This window comes from Lissotriton helveticus, chromosome 1_1 (assembly GCF_964261635.1).
Source record: "Lissotriton helveticus chromosome 1_1, aLisHel1.1, whole genome shotgun sequence".
Lineage (NCBI taxonomy): Eukaryota > Metazoa > Chordata > Amphibia > Caudata > Salamandridae > Lissotriton > Lissotriton helveticus.
In genome coordinates, this window is record NC_136057.1 from 736,171,582 (window position 1) to 736,193,146 (window position 21,565).

The 21,565-nt window shown below is 45.2% G+C and overlaps 1 protein-coding gene across 3 annotated transcripts in view; it reads left to right on the forward strand.

Annotated features, from left to right (window-relative positions):
- Positions 1–21,565, forward strand: part of LOC144816539 (uncharacterized) — a 1,138,385-nt gene that overhangs the window by 123,144 nt on the left and 993,676 nt on the right. For all 3 annotated transcript variants that reach the window (XM_078674268.1, XM_078674269.1, XM_078674271.1), the window contains exon 6: positions 17,278–17,457. In XM_078674268.1, the coding sequence (XP_078530394.1) occupies positions 17,278–17,457 (180 nt within the window). The remainder of the gene's footprint in view (positions 1–17,277; positions 17,458–21,565) is intronic.

The following is a 21,565-nucleotide window of genomic DNA, read 5'->3' on the forward strand; positions in this document are numbered from 1 at the left end:
AAACACGAATGAGTTCAAGGACATAATCCTACAGACTAAGCTTGATAAGTTCAAAAAAGACCTGTCCAAGTTCAAGCACAAACGAGTGTACCCATATACGAGTGATGGGTACACTCCCCCTGTGTTAAAGAACAACGGCAAACCTTTTGGGTCAAACTACTCGGGCTCTAGTTCGGATGGTAGTGACTCGGACAATACTAATCCACCCCTATTCCAACAGAGGGGGCGGGGCAGAGGAAACAGAGCATTCTCACATGGGAACCAACCACCCAGCCATTTCGAACAATGGGGGCCACCTACACCGTGGGGATATCCACCGCAACAACATCACGCATACCCACCACCACCGGGACATTTCCAAGGGTTTCCCAATGCATTCAACACACAACCTTTTTTAGGGTTTGGTACATGCAGGACAAGGGGCAGACGACGGACTTCGCAAAAACCAGGGGTCCAGTGGGAAGACCAAACAGGCCCCCTTTCAGGGACACGGAGCCAGACAGCCAAAAACCTCCAGAAAGCAGGGACATCAGCGAATCCACCCTCATACTAAACCTATCCACGAAGGTGCTAAGCCAAATGGAGGAACAAGTACTTAACAAAGGGGTGGGATTTGTTATGACAAATAATGGAGACCCGTTTACACTTCAATGCGAATTAAGCCAATTCTATAGGAAATTGAGGCTCCACTATTTCTTCAAGAATAAATCTGATGAACAAGACTGCATGCTCGAAGTGAATACGGGTCTGAAAGTGAAATCCAAATTCCAACCACCTATACATACTGTTCCCCCACAGGTATTAGCTTTTGAAAAAGCTGTAGGAGATGAGGTCTTCACACTTTGGAACAAGGAAGACAGGTCCTTTAAGAACCTATCAAGGCATTGAAAAATCTGTCTGATGATCAATTATTAACAATAAAGCCTGCGGACAAAGGCGGCTCTATTTTTATTTTGAACACCACCGATTACAGATTGGTGTGATTACGACAACTGGCTGACAGACGTGCATATCGGCCTCTACTTTTTAGAAAATCTGACATGTCGCACCGGGTTACGTGCATATATTTAAACTACACAATTAAACGTTGAACAAATAATTCAAATACTAGTAAAAACATTTTTTATATAAAAGATATATTTGTTTGTTTTGTGCATATCGGCCTCTGCTGGAGGATCCCACTGAGGAGCTTATGCAACGGATTAAATGTCTGGTAGAAGAAGCATCGGCGGAAGGATGGATTACTCATAATGAGGGGTTATTTTTGATAACAGAGTTCCCCGTTATGCCATATTTCTACCTCCTTCCAAAGGTGCACAAGCCACAGCGACACCCTCCAGGGAGACCTATTATTTCTGGTTTAGCTTCGGCCCTGGAACCGCTCTCCACTTTTGTGGACTTTTTTCTCAGGCCCATTGTGCAGAAGATGCCGACCTACCTTCAGGACACAAAGGATGTGCTGAGGGTCCTCCCGGAAATCGACTTTGACCTTGAAAGAGACCTATTGGTCTCTTTCAATGTTGAGTCCTTGTATACCTCCACCCCCATGATGAAACTCTTGAAGTGGTGACATCCATCCTGGGGGATAATATCTGTGACACCATAACACCGGTAGCCTTTATCATGGCTTTGGCAACACTGGCCATGAAAGATAATTACTTTCGTTTTGAAGATACTATATATCTCCAGACCTCCGGCACGAGCATGGGCAGCGTTTTTGCGTCAAGCCTAGCTAATTTGTATGTGCACCAATTCGAGCAACAGCATGTGCTCACGCCTACCAACCCATTTCATGCATCGATAAAATGGTGGAAACGCTATATCGATGATGTGCTGGTAGTGTGGAGAGGGAGCCTAGAGTCCGTGAGCGAATTCCATCTCTGGTTAAACCGTAGGAACCAATTCCTCAAATTTACGTTTGAGGCTCATAAGGAGAGACTGTCCTTCCTGGATCTCTCGATCTATGTGACACCAACAGGCTTGCAGAGTGAGCTGTATAGGAAGCCGATGGCAAGGAATTTGTTGCTCCTGTACGACAGCCACCACCCCAAATCCCTACGGGATAATCTACCATATGGACAGTTCCTTCTGAGTACGGAGGAACTGTTCAAGGGTGGAGGACTTCAAGACTCATGCCAGAAATCTGACCCTACAATTGGCGGAGAGACATTAGCCACGATCACACATCAAACGATTGTGTAAGCGAGCCAATAATAACAACCGGGAAGCACTCCTAGAACCACCTGTTCCAAAAAGTCCCACTGAAAGACTGACGTTAGTGAGCACCTTCAATACAAGAAGCAACAGCCTTCAGAAGATCATCAGGAAGCAATGGCGTATCCTAAATCATAGTAATGACAATATTGCATTGCCCCTGTTTGCTTTTAAGAGAGCAAATAGTATCAGGGATCGCCTTGTACATACCTGCCCCAAAGAAACACCGAGGATGGTTTTGGGCACCTTGTGGGACCTACCACCTGCAGTCGGGCATCACCCCTGTGGTAACTGTTCAGTCTGCCCACAAACGAAACATTCTACTGAGATCGATATAGGTACAGAGAGGCCTTGGTCACAAACTCATTTTACCAACTGCAATAGTGACAATCTGATCTATTTGTTAACCTGCCCGTGCAAAAAAATAAGTATGTGGGCATGACTACTCGGAAGGTGCGAATACGCATGCTGGAGCATAAGAGTCCCTTCCGCTGTAGGAAATCCATGACACGATTAACTAGACATTTCTTAGAGAAACAACATGGGGAAGCAGAATTTGAATGGACGGTTCTGGAGAAGCCCTTCATACCCTCTCACGTAAGCAATGTCTTCAGATACCTGTTCCTGAGAGAACACAAATGGATTTCCAAGCTCTCTGCAGACACAGCGGGACTCAACGATGATATACCGTGGAGTGCACTGTAGTCATTACATCATTAGAGCCGGTATAAGAATACATCTGATCTGTATTGAGAATAGATATTAGAATTTAGGAGTTTCTTTCAAATTATAGCATTCACTAGTATCCTTGGAACTACTAAGATGGCCGCTTCATTGTCATTATGTAGTTGCATACTCTGTTTGATTGTGACCGATATGAGGTTGTTTTGATATCAACATACATTGCCCGTCTGTCATGTGTATAGCCTGGGCGTTTTGTCCAATAAATGCTCGTGTAGTTAGAGTATACCTTAATAACATGCCATAGCTCTTGCATACAAGTAAGACTATTCACTGACCTGGCGGAACTACCAAGATGGCCGATGTTGTGTCATTTTGTAGTTAAACACTCTGCCTGATTTTTCATGTCTGTCGAGGCAATGGATTTACGATTCATTCTACACAGCTTGTGGTGCCATTTCCCATACTGACACAGGTTTTGCAATCGTCCTTTCTTACATTAAAATAGAGACGAGTAGCTTTTTGAATAGCGAATGATCCCATATATGTTTTTGGTGCCATTCTCAAACTGATATTAATATACATTGCCCTATTGTTATGGGGTGGCCTGGGTGCTCTTTCCAATATGTTTGTGTGCTTTGAGTATACTACAACATTATGCTAGAGCTCTTGCACACAAGTAAGACTAATTACGGTCTATGTGGAACTACTAAAATGGCCGTTTGCTTTTCATTTTGTAGTCACACACTTTGCCTGATTTTGTATACCTCTCGAGGCAATTAATAAGCGTTCCATTCCTTATGTTTTGCGTAATATTTTATAAACTGACACGGGCTTTGTAATCGTCCTCTCTCATGTTAAAAGAAGAGACGAGCAGTTGTTTGAGATCGTGGGTCTAGCTGAACTAAAAAACAAGGCCGCACAGATGTCATTTTGTAGTCATGCGGAAGGTTCTGCTAGCTCGCTTTTTCTGATTACATGTGTTCTTTCCTACCATAAGTGTTTTCCTCAGCAGCGATATCGAGCGGGACACTATAGACACAAATAATGTTTTCTATAAGCATGGACACGACTCCACGGAATGGTGGCAGTTTTCTATTGAGTATAACGGGGCACGCTTTAACGAAGATAAAGTAGTCCCTTCAGTCGTAATGATATAAAATTGCACAGTTTCTCCGGTTCGGCGCCACCCCCAAGCCTCAGGATTGCTTGGTGGCACCGACGGAGAGGTAAGAACAAGGAAAGAAGCTAGCAAAATAGTTACAACATATGATATTTGAAGCTAGTTTTGGTCTCTTGATTACAGACAGGGCTGGTTTATGAGTATTTGCGAACTGACTATCTAAGAGACTGCATAACTCTATATATTGAACTGACCAGTGACTGAATAACTTTAGATGGTCTGAACTGATCAGAGAATAAAATACAGCTGGGGAGCATAGAACTTTGCTTACAGCATTTACCTTTATATGAGATAACTTTATTAAGTAAAGTTGTGTGCGTTTGAGATGAAAGACAGACATCACTTCGATGCAGGTCTATTGGGTGCTCTCCAGAGTTTGGTGGTTGCTCGGTCATTAAGTCTAATTGTGGATAAAGATGATGCATAAAGCAGGGAGTGTAGGTAGGTATTTTTAAATTCCACACAATTAGTGGAGATTTGATGCCTTCCACCCTGTTTGCACGTTTGATTCACAGAGCGGGGCCGCGTATACCTGAGCACGGTCCAGGTGAGGTGAGGTCCAGTCCCCTGTCATTCTGGGTGAGAAAAAATATATTTACATTTGTCTTTATTTTTGGATATACAAGATTCAATGGGAGCACATGTGTTTGTGAATTATGTAATACATTGTACTAATAGGAGAATTATTTTTCCCTCAGATTATTATTTTTTGAGATCCACTGACAAGGAGGATGAGTACATAACTGTAGGTACAGGTTGTATCGTTTTTAACAATTATTTCTTTCACTGATTTGTTTGGTGTACCATTTAGTTTACACAATTGTTAACAGTAGCAACAAGTTAAGAGCAGTGGCCCTGATGAAAGCCAAGCGACGTTTTGCCCGGTAGGCAGAAACATGTTGGCCCTTATTGCGACAGTTATTTGTTTCATACTGTCGATTGCGCTGTTCCCATTTTTTAACTAGGGGATGTGCCTTGTGTTTCATTAAAATAATTTGTCTAGACATATCACCCTATTTTAATTCACCACTTTTGGTTAGTAGCACTGTGTTTTCACTATCTTTGTCTACCATCATTAACTGGCTAACAATTGGTGGCTCATAGCCAACTGTGGACCTGATCCAGCATTAACAACTCACTGTGTGGCATAGGGTCTCGATGATCAAGGGACCTGCCAGGTCACAGTTTGGACGGCCAAAGGATATGACTGATCACCTGGTCTGTTTGATGGTTATCCATGATGAGATGGTCTGGATTATGTTGACCAGTTCTTGAATTCGCACCTTGGTTTGTGTTCTAAGTTCACTGCACATTTGCTTCTCCCTTTTTTCTTGTTTCTTAATATCTAGCTTAATGGAGACTGAAGCACCCTCTGACATAATGTAATCACAAGTCAGTCGGGCCAGAATAATTGTCTTATAGACCTCTTAGGTTCTTTGTGTTGTTCATATTGTGTAGCTGGGGAAGTGAACCAGTTGTAGGTCTTTAAACTCCGTTTCCCTATGACCCTCCCTTTTCTGGTTTTTGTGTTAGACACTACTCCTTACCATGCTGGTATAGAATTAATTGACTGACGGGTGATGCTTTCCCGCTTCCCCAATCATTTTGCTAATCTCTCACCACGGTTAACTCTATCAAATGCTTTTCTTTCTGTGGCCTTCAACATGGATCTGGAGCCCCACTGCCACCTTCGTCTGTCTTTTGATGACTCCTAAAATGTTTTCAAAGTGTGTTATGGAATGATGTCAAAACAGGATTCAAGCCTTGCTGAGACTGCGAGAAAGAAATGCTGGGCATAGATCCGCACAGTGTCTGTTTTGGATGCATGAGGTCTGTGTGCGACAAATTTGTGTGACAAGTGTGACCTTGTGCGCACAAAAAACACCTGAGATTGGGCCTACTTCATTTAAGCCACTGCCAGTTATGTTCATGTCCACCAGTCAGTTCCCTTGTAGCTCAATGACATAGACCTGCCTTTGGTGATCCGGATTTTCTGACAAAACATCGGACTGATCATCCAAACATCAACATGCAAAGTCAGCCTGGGTTCCTTTCTGGAAAATCCCCCAGACAAGAAATCAAAAAGAATTGATACTTTTGATAAGAGGTTGATCTCTTCAGCTAGTCTAGCACTTAGATCTATCAATGCAGTTTGTTTACTAGGCCGGTAGGTACATGCCTTGTAAGACGCGGCCAGTGATGTTTTCCTGACTGTTCCAGAGGATCTCAGGGCTGCATTAGCACAGACTATTCATGGTGGCCAGGATGCCACAAAATACGTGTTCCAGGCCAGCCTGGACATGTGTCCTTGGGCACCAGCATGATGCTTAGAATGCATTTCTGGATGAGATAAAAAGGGATTTTTTGGTGGCGTGCAAGCATTTTTCATGGCTATGTCTTTGATGAAAGCAAGGTATTCAGGCAGAAGACTGATTCAGTGCTGCAACCATTCAAAGACAGCTGTGCCATGGCAAAATTCCTTGGCTTATCCATGTCAGCAAAACAATGTTGCCACCTTTTCAGGAAATTCAGAGGTTACTCCAGAGGCTGGCTCAAAGAGCATGTCGAACGCAGCAGCCTGTACAATAGATGACCTACTCTTTTTGGGAGTGTGGTACAGGTAGAATTGTATGCCTCAGCAGTGACTTTGTTCCTCCAACTCATCTTTCCCTGCTGCATTGGCATCCAAGCTGCTTTATTTTTGTCTTCCATGACCCATGCTGGACCGGTAGGAGATTGGATCCAACATTTCCTCCGCAGCTGAAGATCCATCACATCCGAAAACAGGATCTTATAAATTGTCCAGATTGTTTATGCTCTGCCTTTTACTTCTGCTCCTTGCCACTCCCCACACCAGAATGTATTTCATAAGAACTCTCCAGATTCTTGATGCAGGAGGTCAATCTTTTGCTCTTCAAAAATGCCCTTGAGCAGGTTCGGGTTTGAAGGAGAGGTGGGAAGCAACAAGCAAGGTGGAGTGGAGTCCTAAATCCTGCATAGGAGGCACTACGGCGATAGCATGACCAGCAGAACATCTGCATGGTTGCCACTTAGCTAGTTGTGTACCTGAATTCCTGAGTGGACGAGGTGAACAGACGTTGTCTGGTCAGCCACGAGTGGTGTATTCATCCCGAGGTGATGCTCATCGTCTCCTATCAATGGGTTATGCCCTGCTACATCTACTTACTACTGCTGACAATTTGCAGTTTCAACAAATCAGCATGTTGGAGTTTCCTCCTAGGTGCTCGTTAGATGATGCAATCTGGCTTCAATGGAGGCAAGGACTCCCATACACCTTCCCTCCGCTAAGAATCCTGCTTCATCTCCCAGATCTGGGCCAAGAGAGTGTGGTAAACAATGCTCTTGGCCCTGAGCGTCTGTCCTTTTACTCAGCAGGGTCTCATGTCTCAGCAACAGGACAGGGTCCTACATCCGAATCTCCACAACTTACACCTCCATGCATGAAAATTGAGCAGCGGCTGCTAAATGTGTTTTTACTCGCTGACTGAGATGATCGATATCATCCTTGCTGCCAGATGCCCTTCCACATAGTCTGTCTATGCTGAGTGCTGGGACCAGGTTTGCAGTCAGAGAAAGAAAAGTAACCTTGATTATGGGACCATCTTGCTGTGGTACAGGAGTGTAAAAGGAAAGGCTGTAAGATGTCATTTTTGTAACGCACAACAAAGTGTAATTACCTGTAAAAGATGTGTACACGTTCTGCATTTAGAAAAGCAAAAATGAAGTAAATATTTTTATAGTTCTGAAGTGTGATTAAAACAAAGATTTATGATAAATATTCACTGAAACCTGATTTCCACCCATTATTATTTGTGTGCAATAAAGCTGTATCAATAAAAATGTATGTCGGTGCAAATTTAGTGGCCACTTCAGTGTAAAATGTGCTCTTTGTAAATGACAGTGTACTGCCACATGATGGCTTTCGGTACATTGAAGAAATCTCCTGCCTCATGTCCATAAAGGCTAGGTGGGTCGCAAATGTTTGCTATTCTATAATTGGCTTGTGGTTCTAAAAAGTTTGGGAAGTACTGCTTTAGAGGGACCTTAATCTGGTTTTGACATTTCTTATGTACATGCCCTTGGAGCTGATGCATAACTGTTTTTGAGGCTGTTGACTGTGAAATCATTCTTCCTCAATACCATCACATCATCACACTGTGTGAGTGAACTGCAGGAGCTGTATGTACACAAGCCCTACACATTTTTCCTGGAACATTGGTGTTAAGAAGGGCGGCAGTATTCATTCAGAAATACGTGACATCCTTTTACTTTGGTCAGTCGATCACCCTACCAGCATTCTTTGCTCCGCATCATCCCATGAGGGAGAAAGACAGACTCTATTGCCTTGACTCCAAGGGAGAACTTAGTTTTTACATCGATCGCACAGACGAATATAAGCTGGACGATCAGCTCTTTTTGTTGGATTTGTCAGTGCAAAAAAGGTGCGATAGTGCAAAGAGGACCTTGTTGAGATGAGTAGTCCTTTGCATTTAAATCTGCTATGCATTGGCCAAGAAGCAACCACCCGCCTGCGGGTCCACAAACTAGGGTCAAGGCCGCTACAATGGCATTGGCCTTAGGGGTATCTGTTCTAGATTTTTGCCAGGCTATGGCGTGGGCGTCGTTGCATGTGTTCAAGAAACACTATTGCCTTGACAGAAAGGTCGGATGGTAGGGTCACTTCCCATGCTCAGTTCTGCAGGGCTTTTTGTTTCAGTTCACTCCCCAGAGCCAGCACTTTTGGGAGCAATACTGCTGGGGTGCCTATTCTGAATCTGCATTTAGATGTATCCATCAGCAGAAGTTATTTGCCATCAGTAACGCTCTTTCTGGTGGATACCGCAGAGTCCTCATTGTCCTCCCACCTCCTAGTTCTGTGGAATGGCCGCCCTGATTGTGTAAAAATGCCCCAAGTTAGAGATCGGCACACTGTCAACAAAATTTACACTGTGCGTCTGATGGCACGTAATTAGAAAGATACAAGCATCTGGTGCAGCGCACAGGGATGGTGCTTCTCTGTAACTGTGCTACAACATTTCCAAGTCAGTATGGAGTCACCGCAGAGCCACTTGGTGCCACTTATCAGCACACAGAAGCATTGCTGAAGATTTCTCTGGATCTTGGGGATGTTCTGAAGGTAAGGAATGTGCGGTTAGATAGAGTAAGTGTTGGACCTATCAGCCTTAGGGTTGTCTCCCCCCCCAACATTTTGCCTTCCGCCTCTATTTATTTCATCCAGCTCTATTTATTTCACCTCCTTTTTGCTGGCCTTGGGACTCTTCTCCAATCATGGTAATATTGGCTCATACCGAGTTGGCATATTTATTTTACTTATAAGTCCCTAGTAAAGTGCACTACAGTTCACCCAGTGATTGTGAATTAAAATCTACTATTGGGCCTGCAGCACTGATTGTGCCACCCACTGAAGTAGCCCTTTGAACATGGCTCAGACCTGCCATTGCTGAGCCTGTGTTTGCAGTTTTAACCTGTTATTTCGAAAAGGCAAAATAAACCTTTTGCCAGGCCCAATCTTCCTTTTTAATACATATAAGTCACTCTTAGGGTTGGCCATGGACAGACCAGAGGGCACAGTGTAATATATTCAAAAGCAGGACTTGTACTTTTAAGTTTTACATGTCCTGGTAGTGACAAACTCTTAAATTCGTTATTCATTACTGCAAGACCTATATATCCAATAGGATAACATTGAAATCACCTTGTTATATTTTATAAGAGTAATTTCCATTGGGGAAGGTATTACAGGTTTAGTTGGTGTCTCTGGGATCCTAATTTAAAATCCTCACTTATGGTGCAGATGAATTTTAAATTACAATTCTGAAATGCCACTTCTAGAAAGTTGGCATTTTCCTGCCTTATCCATTTGGTGTCTGAAGCCTGTCTCTGGTCACATGACTGGGAATAGTTGGCTGTTGGGTTTTATTGATTCCTCCTAGACAGTAACAATCAGTGGGAGCTTAGGTGAGTCTCAATGGGCGACCACTGACCGAATGGGAGGGAGGAGCTGGGCTTAGCCTCACTTACACCTGAATAGCTGGCCTCACTCAAAGAGCTGCATACCCCCTGTAGTTAGTTTGGAGCCAGGGCAGGGGAGGCAGGACATATGTGCACTTTAAAGGCATGTCTTTTGAAGTCTCCCCCACTTTAAAGGCACCACTAAGTATGAATACTGGACCAAAGACAACACCACTTCAATACACTTCTGAACCGGTGGATACTCTGCCAGGAAGAAAGACTGGTGTGCTGCTGAAGGACTGCCACTCTGCTGAACTGCACTATGCTCGACTGTGCTGATCTGCTGCCCTCTTGCCTGGGTGAGAAGGACTGGATCTGCATCTGTTGAACCCAGTGTGATCAAAAGGGCTAGTTGGCTGGGTCCCTGATTTGAACGCTAAGCAACATAACAGGCTTCCATCCCCTGCACCTGTACTCTGCCGCCTGTGAGTCTTCCCTGCCAAGTTGGGTCTCCCCAGTTCTGGACACTTGGAAGCAGTGCTTATTTTGTGCCGTTGTTTTCCATTGATCAGCACCGGCACCTATTTTCCAGGGCCGGCACTATAGCTATCTTTTATGCAGGCAGCTGTGGTGCAGATAATTTTTCAAAGACGGATAATATACGCAGCAGGGCTGCTGTATTTTTCCCACATCATTTTCCGAGCTGCTTTCACTTTAAACATTCGACATAAAGGCCGGTACCCTGCCTGAGCCTCTAAATGCATAATTATTGCTAGGGGGTGGCTCATGACTCAGCTGGGGCGAGGCATGCTTGGAAACAGCAGGCCTAGGATGATGAAGGAACATGATGAGCAAACGAAAATGTGTACATTACGCCTTAGCGCCTAGTAATAAAATATTGCACAGAGGCCTACACTGTGTCTTCTCAGCAGTTCTTCTCACTCCTCAGACACTGCCTGTGTCACGAGTGCTACAGAAATGTAAGTAGTGGGTGAGGTTAGGTGGGCGAATAAATGTCACTGTGCCTTCTTTTTTTAATTTTGGAACTCTTGTTATCATTGCCCGTCGTGTGCAGTGGTGTTCTGCCATTACATGCATCTCGTTTCCTGGTACAGTCTCTTGGGCACTTTGTTGCTGGAGCTGAGCTGGATGGACTTCACTGTGAATGTGCCAGTGATTGCCTCTTTCTGCCTCCTCCGGTACCGGGCCTTATTGAACATGCTCACTACATGGAAAGAGAGAAGCCTTTTAACAACTAACTGATGTCAACTTCGCTCCTGTAACAAATATGTGCGTGTTTTTATTTCATAATCGAGGGCTGTTTACTTTAAAAAATCAAGTAAGGCCTGGAGAGCCAAACTACAGGTCCACACTTCCATCATGAATCCTATTTCCAGTGCATAATTTGAGCTGGGGATTGAAGGTGGTGGCCAGCAGCACTTATTTATTTTTAGGGACCAGGACATAACGAGAGAGAAAGGTAAAAAGGGGTAAAGATGCAAGAAAGGAACAACTGGAAAATAGAGACCAAGGGAAAAAGTAGGAATGAAAAGTACCTGCAAAACGGAGCTAAACAGTGGTAGACAAAACAAATGTCAACCCCGCATTCAGCAGCTTTGGTAACGAGGTTCTGAGATAAAACTTTGAGCCCTGGCACTTCTTTTTTTTACAAATAAAGTACTGCTTGGAAGTGGGCCTAAAGTACTTGCTACCGGAACCATTGCATTTTCTCTGCTGAGTGATGCATCCTCAACCAGAAACAACTCATCTCTTCGGCTGAGCAGCGCACACCTGGGCAGAACTGACGCATCGTCACTGCTGCGCGGATTGGACCCATCGCAAAAGACTTGCATCACAGTCACAACCTGCATCTTTGGAACCAAGCCATCGCTTCGGAACTGCTACTGGTCAACGCTTTCCCGGGTGCAGGTCCTCCCATCTCTCATCAACAGCAGTCACAATGATGACGCTGAATTTCCTGATTGCAGCTTCACCGCTCATCGGATTCAATGCATCACCCTAGCTGCACATTGCATCCCCGACACGGACTTCACATCAAAAGCCCCATCGACGAGATCCTCAACGTCGGCGCAACAGTAGCTCACACCACAGCCACGCCGCATCTCGGAACAGGCTTATCGCCTTGGCTATGCCACGCATTGTCGGCGCGAATCCACGCAACACTCCTAATCTGGATTTAAGGTGCTTTGTTCAGCAGGCCTAACTGGGTCCCTGTAGCCGGCCCATGCTCCATCATGAACTCCTGACTTTGTTCCGGTCCGGTGTGTCGGAAATGGGGGTCTCTAGTGGGCACCGGTACCTTTGTCCAAGTAGGGACCCTTGCTTCTAGTTAGGATAAGGGGGATACACACTCTAGATAACCCCTGCTCACCCCCTTGGTAGCTTGGCACGAGCAAACAGGCTTATACCAAAGGCAATGTGTAAAGTATTTGGACTCAAAACACACAGTAGTACAGTAATAACACCACGATTGGACAACAACCCAGTTTAGAAAAATAAAGTATCTTTATCTAAACTAAGCAAAACCAAAACGACAAAAATCCAACATACCGGTAGTAAAATAGCACTTAAAAACAGTTACTTCCAAAATAAAGCTTGTAAAAAACACAAATATCTATACCTGGGGCTATTGCGATGTCGTGTCAGCAATAAATCCAAAGTACAGCACCTACCGCGAGGTGCAAGGCGTCGGGCACAGAGTCACACAGACCCCCCCCCCCCCCAACAAACAGTACCTTTGGATAACAAAGTCTATGACGATGCACGGTGTCGTGGGGGTTTCACGTAGGTGCCAAGGCTGGCTGCCACAGGGGAGACGAGGCATCGTATCTGTGAGGTGGAGACGTGTCGAATCCAGGACAGGGAAAGTTGGTTGCGTTGGTGGTGAGGCCACAGTTCCAGTGACGGTGTGAAGTCGGCGAGTTTGTGGAGTCGCGCTCGGCAGTTATCGGCACTGCAATAACAGGATGCAAGCGCTGGAGAAGACGGAGTCAGTGTGAGCGCTGACGTTGGGAAATGGTGATAACTGCCAGCGTCGCAGGGCGGTGCCCTTGGCCTCGCTGCAGGTCGCGACATCACTGCGGCGCCAGAGACCGGGTTTCTTGCTTCTTTCAAGTTGCTGCCAGCTCCCAACAGAAGGAACAACCTCCAGAGGCCCAAAACTGGAATATGCACCTCCTGGCAGGTCAGAACTCTCATCAATAGAGTTCCGGGGAGCTGGGGGAGAAGTCTTTGTGTCCCTGAGACTTCAGACCAGGAGGCCAGCACACACAGGCCCTTGGAGATTCTTCTACAATGAGGTTCACAGCAAAGTTCAAGTCTGTGTCCTTTCCCTGGCAGAAGCAGCAACTGCAGACCAACCCCACACAGAAAAGGGTCAGTCCTCCTCTTCACAGCTCTCCAACTCTTCTCCTTGGCAAAGGTTCCTCTTGAGTCCAGTAGTGATCTAAAGTTCATGGGTTTAAGGTCCACTAGTAATACCTAATTTTGTCTTTGTTCTTCTTTGTGCAAGGGTCTCTGAGCCCAGTCCAAACCAGTTCTGTCCTCACTGGTGAAGTATAATCACAGGGGGTGGAGATAGCATTGTGCTAGGGAGATAGGCCCTATTCAGGTGCAAAGAAAACTCCTCCCACTAATCTAAATGCATCCATGGTCTAGTCAGCTCAGCTTTGAGTCATCCAGGAAGGGCCAGGCACATCTCAACCCCCCCGTGGCTATCTCCAGTAAATGCACATCCCCAGCCCCCGTCACTCCAAAACCAGACAGGCAATCCACAAACAGGCAGAGGCACACAGAATGGTTAAACGAGAAAATGCCTACTTTCTAAAAGTATTTACAACAAGGGGTGGTGATGGACAGAGTCTCTGAATTAAGCAGAATACTCTCACCCAGTCAAGAGATCAGGCCAGATCCAACACCGTTTTTTAGCTCATTGCACCATCCCAGTTTCAGAACCTGGCTGTATGCAAATTAGTCTGTCCCTGGCCCAGTGCATCATGGGAACAGGGCAGACCAGACTACAAAAGCCAATTCTTACACTGGGAAGGAAACAAGCTTCCAGGGACCGGTTTCTGGCATTTCAGCCGTCTTCGGCCCGGCTTGCTTGAATCCTGATGGTGCAATGAGCAAGGGACTCACATCTGAGTATAGCCTTCCACGCTTAGGGTGGACAAAATTATTTACAACGAGGGGTGGTGATGGACAGAGTCTCTGAATTAAGCAGAATACTCTCACCCAGTCAAGAGATCAGGGCTAGATCCAACACCGTTTTTTAGCTCATTGCACCATCCCAGTTTCAGAACCTGGCTGTATGCAAATTAGTCTGTCCCTGGCCCAGTGCATCATGGGAACAGGGCAGACCAGACTACAAAAGCCAATTCTTACACTGGGAAGGAAACAAGCTTCCGGGGACCGGTTTCTGGCATTTCAGCCGTCTTCGGCCTAGCTTGCTTGAATCCTGATGGTGCAATGAGCAAGGGACTCACATCTGAGTATACCCTTCCACGCTTAGGGTGGACAAAATTATTTACAACAAGGGGTGGCTTTTGTAGTTTGGTTTGCCCTGTTCCCATCATGCACTGGGACAGGAACAGACTAATTTGCATACAGCCAGGTTCTGAAACTGGGATGGTGCAATGAGCTAAAAAACGGTGTTGGATCTAGCCCTGATCTCTTGACTGGGTGAGAGTATTCTGCTTAATTCAGAGACTCTGTCCCTCACCACCCCTTGTTGTAAATAATTTTGTCCACCCTAAGCGTGGAAGGGTATACTCAGACATGAGTCCCTTGCTCATTGCACCATCAGGATTCAAGCAAGCCGGGCCGAAGACGGCTGTAATGCCAGAAACCGGTCCCCGGAAGCTTGTTTCCTTCCCAGTGTAAGAATTGGCTTTTGTAGTTTGGTTTGCCCTGTTCCCATCATGCACTGGGACAGGAACAGACTAATTTGCATACAGCCAGGTTCTGAAACTGGGATGGTGCAATGAGCTTAAAAACGGTGTTGGATCTAGCCCTGATCTCTTGACTGGGTGAGAGTATTCTGCTTAATTCAGAGACTCTGTCCCTCACCACCCCTTGTTGTAAATAATTTTGTCCACCCTAAGCGTGGAAGGGTATACTCAGACATGAGTCCCTTGCTCATTGCACCATCAGGATTCAAGCAAGCCGGGCCGAAGACGGCTGTAATGCCAGAAACCGGTCCCCGGAAGCTTGTTTCCTTCCCAGTGTAAGAATTGGCTTTTGTAGTTTGGTTTGCCCTGTTCCCATCATGCACTGGGACAGGAACAGACTAATTTGCATACAGCCAGGTTCTGAAACTGGGATGGTGCAATGAGCTAAAAAACGGTGTTGGATCTAGCCCTGATCTCTTGACTGGGTGAGAGTATTCTGCTTAATTCAGAGACTCTGTCCCTCACCACCCCTTGTTGTAAATTATTACTTTCTAAAAGTGGCATTTTCAAACGCACAATTCAAAAACCATCTTTACTAAAAGATATGGTATTAAATTATGAGTTCAGAGAGCCTAAACTGTATTTCTCTATCTTGTTCCAATGGAAAGTTATATTTATAAGATGTTATAAATAGACTCCCATTCTATCCATTGGGGCAAGATAGCCTTCAATAGTGAAAAACAAAATTGGCAGTATTTCACTATCAGGACATGTCACACATACCAATACATGTCCTACCTTTCACATACACTGCACCCTGCCCAGGGGGGTACCTTGGGCCTACCATAGGGGTGCCTTACATGTAGAAAAAGGGAAGGTTAGGGCCTGGCAAGTGGGTGCACTTGCCAAGTCGACATAGCAGTTGATAACTACGCACAGACACTGCAGTTGCATGCCTGAGTTACCTTTTCAGAGCTACGCCTGTGGGTGGTACAAATAGTGCTACAGGCACACTAGTAGCATTTAATGTACAGGCCCTGGCACATTTCAGTGCACTTTACTAGGGGCTTACCAGTAAACCAAACATGCCAATCAGGGAAAACCAATTGTAACAACAATTTACACAGGGAGCACTTGCACTTTGACACTGATCAGCAGTGGCAAAGTGCCCAAAGCGTCTAAGCCAGCAAAAACGAAATCCAGCAAAGCATACAAAATGCAGGTGGTAGAGGCAAAAAGTCAGCCGAAACCACGCGAAAGATGCCAAGTCTACCACAGTGCAACTAGATATTCCTAATAGCACTTTGTGCTTTTTGGCGCTATTTCGCACTATAAACTTTAAAATGTAATAACTCCAGTTCTACTCTTTGGATTTTTGTTGTTTTGGTTTTGTTTTATATATTAAGCCAAGTACTATTTTTCTAACTTGGTGAAGGATCCTTTTTGTGTGGGGCTTGTACTATTTTACTGTTTGAAGTGTTTGCCAATTACCTTACACACTGCCTTTAAGTTAAGCCTGACTGCTCTGTGCCAATCTACCAGAGGGTGAGCACAGAATAATTTAGGGTTTGCCTGCACCTTGCCCTGACTAGGATTGTGGTTGCTGCTTGACCAGGGCCAGACCCCAGTCAACCAGTAAACCTATTTCTACCAGTTAAGTAGCTTGTCAATGTAGGTGATGCCATGTTTTTTTTTCACTAACCCTGCCAGAGATCTTCCCTGGTGCCCCAGTCCGTCATATCATTTAGATGCAAGGACCTGACCCAGAACGTTAAAATATGAGCTTCAGCAGAGAACTACGGTTCTCAGGTGCGGTATGTCTCTGTGGTATTCTGAATGCCTGCAAAGTTGCCAGCGCTTTAACTGAAATGGTAGACAATCAATGTTTTACAGAACACCAGTAAAAGGTCATGACACAAGTTACTGCAAGCATTAACAAAATAAGTGCCATTTACAGCTCTTCAGGGGCAGGTGTATGTTGCGTCTTGGAAAAAAAGGAGACATATTGGCCTTCCCAATGCTTAGTTAAGAAGTGTTTGGTTTAGTGAGGGGCGCACCGTAGCAAGCGGTAGTTGCTTGAAATATCATTCTTAGTTTAACCACCTGTCCTTTTCTCTACGGTTTGAAAATACTTGTTTGAAAAGTGATTTCTGTTTCATAGCTTGGAGATTTTATTGTATCCGGCCCATTGTATCCACCTGGTCTTTCTGATATTACAGTTTTGGATAGTACATAGCAGGGGATAAGTTTTGGAAATTTCTCAAGTAAAATATTGTTTGTTTGTTTATTTTTTAGGAAAGGAGAGTCCACTTTGTTCAAAGCCCATACAGCTGCGGTGCAAAGTGTGAATTTCTCTAGCGATGGGCATCACCTGGTCACAGCCTCAGATGACACATCTGTCAAAGTATGGACTGTGCAGCGCCGGAGTGTTTTATTCTCTTTGACGCAGCACACGAACAGGGTCCACTGTGCCAGGTAAGGACATCCTTCAACACCTTGTTAAAAGCAAAAAGCTGTTGTTCATGGAAGTAGTTTAGCCCTCTCATTTTAATCGAACTAGCTTAGTCTTGCAGAACGGAGTAGAGGCTAGGATAAGCCATGGTGATGTTTAGCATATGCAAACTTTGATCGGAACGGTGCTACCAGGGATGGATAACGATTAAGAACCTGGATCCTAGGTTGGTGCGTGATGGCAGTGAAATCCTGAATGTAATTGATCATGTGCAAGTGTAATATTTGTGGCGTTTTGCTTTCAACCTACACCCTTATGCAGAGTGATGGCAGCAAATGAAGATACCTGTGCACGGAACTGCTTTTATTTTTTATTTATTTATTTTTTATTTTTATTTTATTTATTTTATTTAGAAGTTTTCTATAGCGCTAACAAGACCCGAAGGTATCAGAGCGCTTCACAGTAGTGGGCATGAAAAAGAGAACAACATGAAACAAACCCAATAAAAGCAATCGGCGACAGACAATTTGGAAGGAAGAAAAGTTCGGACAGCAGGGCTTCTCAGTACTGGATTCAACAATACCGCATGGATTCTGAGACGTTTGCAGCTCCAAGTTATCCATAACCAAGGGAGCGGATCAGGCACAAGGATTTAAGTTGGCTCTTGAATTCTGCATAGGACGGTAGAGTTCTGATGTGCGGGGGGATGGCGTTCCATATTTTGGGGGCATTTCCTGAGAAAGAGCAGTCCGCAGTTCTCTTCCTTCTGGTTTTTGGTAGGATGAGCAGCAGGGAATTAGAGCTTCTCAAATTTCTGGCTTGGCCTGCTTTTTTGAGCTTGTTAGCCAGGTATTCCGGTTTGCCGGTGTGGAGGGCCTTGTGGGTTAGGCAGGCCGTTCTGAAGGTACTTTTACAAACGAGTTCAACGGAGACTGCGCCCTAAGAACTAGTTGGGCAGAAGGTCTTTTGATTCTTCTGATATTTCCGATGCAGACGTATGCCCTGAATAGAGGCCCCCGGGATGCATGTGCTGAGTCTCATCATGCTGGTATGTGGGTGTGTGACGCGGAAGAGTGTGATGGTGCAGTCATTTGGCGCTGTCCCAGTACAAGCCACAGTATGCCAATGACTCCGGTTTCATGCGGCCTTTGATTTTATCGTTTTTCTTTGACCTCAGTAAGACAGTGAAACCATAACCTGTCTGAGCCCTTTTTATTGTGCTTCTTCAGAAACTGTGAATGGATCTAAACATTCTCCTCTTACAGCGAGTCCCATTGACTTGAATACATAGAATTTTGTTATCTATGCGCCATCTTTTGAGTAACTTCATTGTCCTCAGAAAAGCATCTGTATTTTTAGAAGATAATCTGCACCTAAAAGTAAACGTGCTTTGATGCACCTGTCAGTACAGAGGGTTTATATTTGTCTGCTAGAAAGAAACGAGACATCAGCAAATTGAAGCTTAATGGCAAGAATAAATCAAGCAGCTGAGCAACAACCATTTTTCAACAGTTTTTTCAAAAGTGAAAAATAGAATCTTTATCCATCTTGGTGACAGTGCACTGCTGAGGACAAAGTAAAGGTGTTTAGCAGCGGGGGAGGGGGGGGGAGGAGCCGTGGGATGGCTGTCCCACAATCAGTCATGTACTTGCCCTTTTATGGCAGCTGTTTCGTGGGAGACAAGACAGACTTAGTGGTGGAGCGCTGTAAAGAGAACAAAGCAAGGCGCCCTCCCTCGGCCTAGTTCTGTCCGCACAGCAGCGTCCCCAGCAGTATCTCCCCTTTGGAGGCTTCAGAAGAGGTTAACAGTTGAGGCCATGTCAAACCTTCTTGCTAAGCACTAATAGGCCTCTCAAACCTTCTGAGGCAGTGGTCAATGGTCCGGCTGATAGCGTGCTGGTCCCGCAAGGGCAGCAAACTATCCAATCCATGCACCCCACTGCATCTGTCACGACTTTGGGTGGAGTAGGAAGAGGGGTCTTTCACCGGTCCAAGTGCATTCCAGCAACCACCACTGCAGATTTTTTGCTGTCTCCTCTGACACTTGGATGAAATCTGAGAGACTTCCTTTGCTGCTGACTCACAGAGACTTCAGATCCCACTGCATATCCAGCATGTGCAAGGCTCGTGAAATATTCTCGCCCACTAGCTATGGAAAATTAAATTTTATCAGGGCAAGCTATTTTTAGGGCTTACTGGCCCGGTCTGGCGAGGGAGCTCAAATTGGCAAAGAACAGGTGTTCTCCTTATTCAGAAAGTGAATGAGCAATAAAGATACCTTTAAATTTCGTTCTTATCTTGTCACATTTGCTGTGCGTTGAAAGATAGAAGTCACAAATCAGTTTATGTCTTCTTACAAATTGAGGCTTACTTTACCCTGGAGATAGTCGTCACTTTATCTCCCTGGTCGTACAACACCTTGCAGGATCTTTGAACGCCAGGGTGGATGAATTCTGATAGTGCATCATGCATGGTGACTATACTCAGAAGTAGAGCAGGGCTCCTTCCAGCAATGTGGAGAACTCGGACTCACTCTTTTTGCCGCTGCCTAGAATGCTTAGTGCCCAGTCCTTTGCAGGATGGAGTTCCAAAGACCATTCTTTCTCAGATTTGCCTTTCAATTAAACTACCTTCGTGCCTCTACATCTCCTGCCCAAAGTTCTAAAGAAAATCATGTGCAACCAGGCCCATGTCATCCTAGTGGCTTTGGCCTGGGCCAGGATGTCAGGCCATGAGTCCTCCAATTCTGCTGCCTCTTCTGGAGGACCTAGCTGTCACAACAGCAGGGAAGGGTCCTGCATCTGAACCTGCTATGCATGCACCTCTGTTCTTGGATTTTGAGCAGCAGATGCCTTTCAGACTCCCTCCCAAAGTGGTGAATCTAATTTTGGCAGCCAGGCAACCCAATACTGATCATCTATGCGGGACGCTGGGAGAAGTTTGTTGCCTGAGCAGCTACCTCTGTTAAATCTGCCCTGCTGCGATTGTGCATCAGTTCATACTCTTATGAAGCACTGCTGCCTGGGTAGTCCGGTGCAGTAGGAAGACCACTTTTCCCATTCAGTCCTGCAGGCAGGGGCGGTGGGTGACATTTCAAAGTGGTGGGGCGCAAAGTGATTTGCATATTGCACCGTAGCGAGCGAGCGCAGCGAGCGATCCCGAACCCCAAAAGGGGGGTTTGGGGGGATAACCCCCCCCTTAGAAAATTTTGAAAAAAAAGAAGAAAAATCGTGCATTTTCAAGCAAATTTGAAAAAGCAGGAAGGTTAATAAAGCAATTGTGAAAGTGCAGTTATTTCATTAATAGATGGCATAACATAGGTAGCTGCTTATTATTATGCTGTAGAACCTTGCATGGTCACAGAATGACCATGCAAGGTTCTACAGCATATTCTCTAAAGCAGAACAAAACAAGTGGAACTACCCCTCCCTTAAACCATACAAAAGAGGATGAATGAACTAGTCAAATAACAAAAAACAGGGGAGGAATAGGAAACATACATGGGCAAAAAAGCGAAATGACAGAGCAAAATTTACAGCGTGATAAAGAAACCTGTAAAATTAATAAAATATCAGATATGCATGTAATAGCAACCCAGCAGTAGGCTGCTCTCCCTCCTAGAGAGGGTAGAAGAACTACAAGGGCTGGCTACAGAGCCATGAACACAGTTGGGCGGCTCTCCAGAAGAACCAGTGCACAAATCTGGGGGAGAACCTAAGATTATGTGGTTTTAATGCATTCACCGCCATGTATCTGCAGCAGAAATGCACTCCCTACCAAGACCGGCGTAGCCACAAACCTATTTGCTCTGGGTCACGCCTTGAGTCCTGCATTGCTTGACAGGTTACTTCAGGCTCGAGGACTCTGATTACTGGTTTACTCAAGTAAGATCAGGGCAGGTGATTATATTGTGGTAAACTTTAGGTCCCGCCTATTAACAGAAAGGATTCTTAGGGAAGGTGAATACCTAGGGGGGCTTGCTGGTCCGGGAATTGAGATCTTGCCCCTTGGCTATTTTTATAGGTCACAGATGGTCGATCTCCATATTAAATGGAGAAGAGGGGGTCAGAATGATAGGTTGTTTGCAAGAAGAAGATTAGAGACATCAGAAAACCCGGCGCTAAGCCATCC